This window comes from Pseudochaenichthys georgianus, chromosome 24 (assembly GCF_902827115.2).
Source record: "Pseudochaenichthys georgianus chromosome 24, fPseGeo1.2, whole genome shotgun sequence".
NCBI classification, from domain to species: Eukaryota; Metazoa; Chordata; class Actinopteri; order Perciformes; family Channichthyidae; genus Pseudochaenichthys; species Pseudochaenichthys georgianus.
Genome location: NC_047526.1, coordinates 983621 through 990609, shown reverse-complemented (window position 1 = coordinate 990609; position 6989 = coordinate 983621). Strand labels below are relative to the sequence as shown.

Here is a 6989-nt window from a genome sequence, read left to right as displayed (position 1 = left end):
AAGAAAAGAGAGGCTCCGTCCTCCGTGTTTTATTCTTATATGATTATATAGAGTCATCATTCATTTGTTTTAAAGCTCAATAAATAACAAAGAAGACCTCTGACCGGCACTTTGCTAATTTTGTCCGGAAGATTTAAACTTTAACGGACATGTTGACCGGCGAAAAAAAATCTAACTGAAACTCTGCCACACGGTCCCCTCGTCCCTTGGAAGAGGCGGAGAGGAGGGTGTTTGTCATCTGCTGGTGGACTACCGGAGAGCAGCAGGAGCACACGCTTGCCTCGGGGAGGGAGAAAAAGAGCCACAGCGGAGAATAAACAGAAGGGCAACCATGGCAACCATGCGTGGGAAGTCTTCTTCTTCGCTGCTTTTGTGGCAGCCTACAGCGCCACTTACAGGCATGGCATATGTACTACAGCGTCTCCAGCGCTTTCGAGCGGTCTCGTGTGAACGGACACTATTCCGGGCTGACGTCAGCTCGGATGGAATCTGTATCGTTGTAGCCCCGGCGCTCAGATTGCTTCTCTCTTTTCTTTGGAGCTCAACTTATACATGCTATGGTTATCTAAGTCTTGGAATTAGGTGCAATGACACAGACCTGACCTTTTTTGAACATCACATACATTAAGTTGAATTACACTTAAAGGTGAGGTAGGTACTTTTGGAGAAACCAGCTCGAGTGCGCTGGAATTTGAAAATACACAGCCAGAAAGAATCTGCCACTTCCTTCCAGAGCCCCTCCTCCAACACACACAAACGCGCACGTGACCAATGAGGGCACGAGATAAGTGTGTGCACAGATGGAAGGCTGACAGGCAGGTAGGCCATCCAGTTACTTTAGCCGGGCCGGCTCAGGTGATTGGTCGTGCTTTTTACAGAACTACGGCTTCCAGAGATGATGTTTTTTTATGGTCAAAGCACTTCAGATATTCATTGCTATCGGGATGTTAAGAGCATTCCATGGAATATAACAAAAAGTGTTTCTCGAGCCGGTTTCTCAAACTCACCTACCCCACCTTTAAATGAAAATATTACAAACATGTATCAACTCTGACAAAGCTATACAAAACAACATCTCAAATGATAATAATGAAACAAATATTAATTTGAATTGACGTATTTTCATTTTGGACCCAACAAAAGTTAATAAATGACTCTCTACGCATAGTCATTATACCTTGAGTTATAGTAGGCTATAATGTACTAGTGCAAAAAGATGAAAAGGAAAACATCTTTATGTTTCATTTTTATAAACGTGCATGCTCATCATGGCTGGGTATTTTACATGTACATGCAAGACAAAGGAGCATGAGGTTTGGAAATATCTTGTTGCATTGAAGAGGTTTTATGTTTCCGATTATTCAGAAGTGTATGATCCCAACGTACCCTGAACGCAGCGCTACAATCCATTGTTCGCTCCCTTTCCCAAACCCCGCCCCCGCTCTGAGCGGCGGCTGTGATTTGCTGAATCAGAGTGCGGTGCCGTCATCGCTCGGAGCTCCCATTCATCTCTTCACTTGGGCGTTGGACTCCGCATCTTATTAGCAACACGGGACATTTCTCCATTTTGCAGCCTGTCTACACTATACTGGATTTTATTACCGCTCCTACCTGTCAGCTTTCTCCTGATTTAAAGAAAATCCTCATCGCGCTGTCTGGACTTGGCGTTACATTTTCTCTTTGAACTTTTTCTTTTTACAGAAAGGGACACGGTAGCGAAGAGCTTAACGTTTCAACAAAGAGGCTTGTGGGTCTTTGTTCGTTTTTTGGATCAGTTGAGTTTCTTTGTTGGAGCTAAAAGCATGGGAGCGCAGTTGACCAAGACATCTGGAAAGGCTGAAACCGTGACTGAGAAGCCCGGAGAGGTGGCTGCTTCACCCACCAAGGCCAACGGACAGGTAAATGATATTATACCCGCCGCCTCTTCTCATCCAGCAGGGAGAATCTGGCCCCTCTGGAGGGATGCGCTCTGAGGGCGCGATCCGTGCGTAATTGTGGATTGAGTGAATGGAGACCTGTGGTGGGAGTTTGAAGTAATTGGAAATACTTGTGAATAATTATGAATATATTGGAGTAACATAAGTCTTTGATATGTCTAGTCTCACATTGAAAGCATTATATGGCACGGAAATGTAAAGGAAATGTGAAAACAAGCTTTGAGCAGGAAGACTAGTTGGTTTGATCTTTTGTGAATACAACCACTTTGAATGTAGCATTTTGATAAAACCATGTGTTGAAGGATTGCCTGGTAAATGCAATCAAAAAATATTGTAGGATAAAAATAAGAGCTTCACTTGGAAATCCTGTCGATGGAAATGTAAAAACTGCTGAGTAAGACAGGAGGCACGGCTGTGCGCCCCGAGCACCGAGCTTTTGTTACATATGCTCCACTAGAAAGTGGAGATGGCAGCCGGCTATCACACAGGAGGGGGGGGGGGGCAGGGTTGGTAGCCCTGGAATTAGGGGGATGTGTCTAATCGCTTCTTTGAACAGTTTGTATATCTGAGAAAACGTACAATTCGGAACCCCGTTTAGGTTTTATACATGTTTAGGAAATATGTCTGAAGTGTGTCTGCACTAACGGGCATCTGCTGTCATAATGAGCAGCTGCTTTGCTTGGTGCGCGCTGCTGGAGCGCGCAGGCACTGACCCCTGGCGATCCATCCGGGCACTGCGCTCTGCTCAGGGTGAGAGAAGTCCAGAGCCAAAACATGTTGCATTCTTTAGTGAAGAACGTTACTGTGAAGCAGCGTCCCATTGTTTTCCTAACGGTCAAGTGCCACGTCTCCAAAAGCTCCAGGTAGAAGGGGGGCCTAAAGTGAGTCTGTCCCTGATCTGATCTGGGGTCTGCTGCCCTGCTGTCCGGCTTCAGTCTGGAAACCATGCCAGCTGCTAACACGGCACTAACAGACCCTGTTTCTCTCTTTAGGAAAACGGCCATGTGAAAGTGAACGGAGACGCCTCTCCGACAGCGGCTGAGAACGGCAAAGAGGAGGTGGTCCAGGCCAACGGCAGTGCGGCGGCCGAGGAGAGCCCCGAGGAGGACCAGGCCGAGGCCCCCGCGGAGAAGGAGGCTGCAGAGGGGGAGACCGTAGAGGCAGCGTGTCCTGCCCCTGCTGAGGGAGAGGCGGCAGCAAAGACAGAGGAGGGCGCCACACCTTCCACCAGCAACGAAACCCCCAAGAAGAAGAAGAAGCGCTTTTCCTTCAAAAAGTCCTTCAAGCTCAGCGGCTTCTCTTTTAAGAAGACCAAAAAGGAGACAGGAGAGGAAGCAGAGGCCGAGGAGGCAGCAGCATCCACAGAGGAGGCCACAGAGGAGGCAGCGGCACCCAGTGAGGAGGCAAAGTCTGCTGAGGGGGGGTCCACACCTGCTGCAGAGCCCGCCAAGGAGGAGGCACCCGCAGGGCCGGACGCAGAGAAGCCCGCTGTGGAGGCCACGGCCCCCGAGGAGAAACCAGCCGAGGAGGCACCCACAACAGAGGAGGCTGCCCCCCCCTCACAGGAAGCAGTGTCAGTGGAGGCTCCGGCTGCCGTGGCAGAACCAACTGAATAAGTCCAGAAGAAGGAGAGAAGGAGAGAAGGAGAGAATCAAAGAACATCTCCCTGTTTGTATGTTGGAGTGACGCCACGTCCTGGCTTTAAAGAACATTTCTACAACCAGGGACTCTCTGAGGCTTTTGTTTATCTGTTGGTTTACATTCCCCCTTTCACAAAGCCCCCTCTGGCCCCTTGGCGCTTCCACTCCAGCGGGCCAGAGGGGGTGGCTTCCGTTTCTAAACCCCATTAGGGCAGCCTCACTGCCATATATTTTTTCATCAGTATTACATTGTTTTCTATTTGAATTGTTCTACAACATGTTAACAACATGGTATGGACATGAAGGGGGGGGCTAGAAGTGCCACCGATTATTTAGAACATATAATAGTCTAAAGACGGAGACCAACATGGACACACACCATACGGTTTAAACAAGTCATTTTACAACAAGAGTTAGGCTTTTAGGAAGAAGTATAAACCCATAGGAGCTCTCACATCTCAGTCAGTCGGTGATTCAGTAGAAATACAAGTTGTATAGGTTTGATTGTTTATTGTTGGTTTTATGACCTTAATACAGATGTAAGTATGTATAGGCGGGGTGTTTTTAACTGTGATTATTGTACAAAATGAAATCTTGCTCAAGAAGAAGCACATGAAGTTTGCAGCTCTTTTTCAACCCGCTCAATGTTGTAAGATAACACAAAAGCCCACCTGGAAGCCCACCTGGAAGCCTCTGAAGCGAAAGCAAGCTGTGAGCAGTGGATGCTTGACTGTTTATATACTGTGCTATGTTTTTCATTACAGCAGCAATGGCTTTTCAGTGGTCTTTGACGACATGGAAGGAATCTATTAGATGCGAATGTGTGTGGCATCGTGTCCCTCTATCTTTCTTCGTGTCCTTTGGTGATGCTGGAGAAGCTTTGAGCAGTTTGACCAAGAGACGCAATGTAACGTTGCTTACAAACGAATGCTATTAAACTGCTCTGCTTAAGGTGTTCTAATTGTCTGTGAGCACACTAAAAGCAAAAATAAATGTGAATAAAATGTTAGTGCATCTATTGTTATTTGGGTATTACACACTGTAGTAAACTGCACTTATTGCATTAATGTACTGCAGCAGCTCTGAGCTAAATCCTTTCAGATACACAACGTGACATGAGTGTAACCTACAACACTGCACAGCCCAAAGTTAGTGGACACCGGAGTACTACACGGACACTGCTGAGCACGGGATGTCAAGCTGGCCCACAGCACACTGGGGAGAGTGCAGGCTCTGTGTCAGGGTCACGGTTAACAGGAGGAAGGACAGAGGGACAGGAAGAACCCATTTAATGCTGCAGTACTGAGAAAAATACTCTGATCTGGTACTTGAGTAAAAGTAGAAGTACTCAGATCTTGTAGTTGAGTAAAAGTAGAAGTACTCAGATCTTGTACTTGAGTAAAGTAGAAGTACCAGAGTGTAGGAATACTCTGTTACAGTAAAAGTCCTGCATTCAAAATGTTCCTCAAGTAAAAGTAGAAAAGTATTATCATCAAAATATAGTGAAAGTAGCGACACTAAAAGTAGTCGTTGTGCAGATTGGTCCATGTCAGAATAATATATATGATGTGTTTTATAATGATTGATCATGAAAGTGTTCTCAGAGCTGGTGGAGGTGCAGCTAGTCTGAAGTACTTTGTAGACTGCAGGGTAGCTGGTGAAGGTGCAGCTAGTCTGAAGTACTTTGTAGACTGCAGGGTAGCTGGTGGATTCACTCCAGGTGGAACTAAAGTCTGATTCAACACTAGATTTACCATCATTCATCCAGATCTGTGAAGTAACTAAAGGGATTAAATACTTGTAGTGGAGGAAAAGTACACGTTACCTCTGAATCATGCAGTAGAAGTACAAAGTAACAACAAATTATAATACTCAAGTAAAGTACAATTATTTCTAAATTGTACTTAAGTACAGTACTTGAGTAAATGTTCTTAGTTACTTTACACCACTGCATTTAAGGGTCCCAAACAACACAGATAGTGCACTCCTCCCCACGCTGAAGACTAACTATAATGGCCTCATTGATGAGTACAGCCCTATGAATTGCATACATCTCTCAGACATACTGTGTGTACTCTGTGATTTAGTGCCGAGGTGCCACTGATCTAACGGCTGAAGCTGCACTGTTCTACTGTACACACCAAATCCGGTTTATGTTACAACAATTCACATGAGAAACTGAACCCTGGTATGGTCACAGGTTGTGCCCCAGAACAGGAAGTGAGTTCTGGTCGTCTCACTGTCACCACAGGTCAGATGGACAGACCCTTAAAGACAGCAGATGCAATCTTCAATAAAACAAAAAACAACCTAAAACCAGGTACGATAAGAAAAATACACATCAAGTAAATAAGTACAGATGAGTGAAATTGAAAAAATGAAGTCACAATATACAGCGAAACATGACAAGCAATCAAAATGAGACGAAGTGCCCTCTGCCGTTAGTTAAGTAGCAGCATACACAGCAGGATGTACAGTGTGTGTGTGTGTGTGTGTGTGTCATAGACACATATAGTAATGTTAATACTCTATTACAAAATGTGAAATGTGAGTTCTAAAGCCTACAGCAAAGTGATCAGAAGCTCTGACAGTCCACATCTCAAGAGCAACCATCATCCCCGATAACATCTTCACCCACGGAAGTACTTAAAATACTTTACTACAATCATTGTTTTCATCCTTAATTTGGAATATTTACAAATATATTATTGGAAGAAAGTTAAACTAAGTAGACCTATGATACTCATTCAGACAGAGCAGTCTTAATTTTTCAAATACAAATGCGTTACAGAAGCTGCCGCGGAGTGTTTCTCAATCTCGAGTGTGCTTGCTTGGTAGCACATGTTTTAGGGCCCTTCTCACTTCTCTTATTTTTCATTTCCTCGCTCCTCGGTCTCACTGGAAGTTGATTTGTCTGCGCCATCTTGAGTAGCGTCCCAATGGCCTTATTTCTGCCGGAGGAGCGAGGAGCGATAATGGAGGAGCTATAACCGAGGAACCACTGATGCTTCTTGACATGAGAGCAGTTTCCCAGAGGAGTGAAGAAAACACATGAACCTCACGGGACTCACTCCTCAGTTTATACCGTGTTTTGTTTCAATTCATGTTTCATTTAGTTACAAATATGTGATATATCTGAACAACAAAGTGGTCAACAATCATTTTATTCATTTATTGGAAACATTTTCATGATCGCTTTTTTCGTTTTACATTTTCATTTATTGTCATTTCCATTCAGTCATTAAGTGCTTTTAAAATGTTAATGTGCTGCATATTCACACAAACACGCAAAGTGTGCAGTCCAATGAATGTTAATCTAACGGGTTTTGATAGATAACATATCTCTTTTTCTTCTCTGAATTCTTTTATTTATTTTGTGCACTCTAATCAATATTAATCAAACTAATGTTCG

General features: G+C 44.5%; 1 protein-coding gene across 1 annotated transcript; it reads left to right on the top strand.

Annotated features, from left to right (window-relative positions):
* Positions 1 to 1501: 1501 nt before the first annotated feature.
* On the top strand, positions 1502 to 4593 carry marcksa (myristoylated alanine-rich protein kinase C substrate a). The gene is made up of 2 exons (XM_034076097.1): positions 1502 to 1898; positions 2930 to 4593. Exons 1-2 carry the CDS (start codon positions 1803 to 1805, stop codon positions 3551 to 3553), a joined length of 720 nt encoding a protein of 239 aa, XP_033931988.1. The 5' UTR covers positions 1502 to 1802; the 3' UTR covers positions 3554 to 4593.
* The last annotated feature ends 2396 nt before the right edge of the window (positions 4594 to 6989 follow it).

Excerpts from the sequence above, each read along its gene's own strand:
- marcksa (XM_034076097.1), top strand. The coding sequence starts at position 1,803 with ATGGGAGCGCAGTTGACCAAGACATCTGGAAAGGCTGAAACCGTGACT. Across the intron at positions 1,899-2,929 it reads CCACCAAGGCCAACGGACAG|GAAAACGGCCATGTGAAAGT; the intron begins GTAAATGATATT and ends TTCTCTCTTTAG.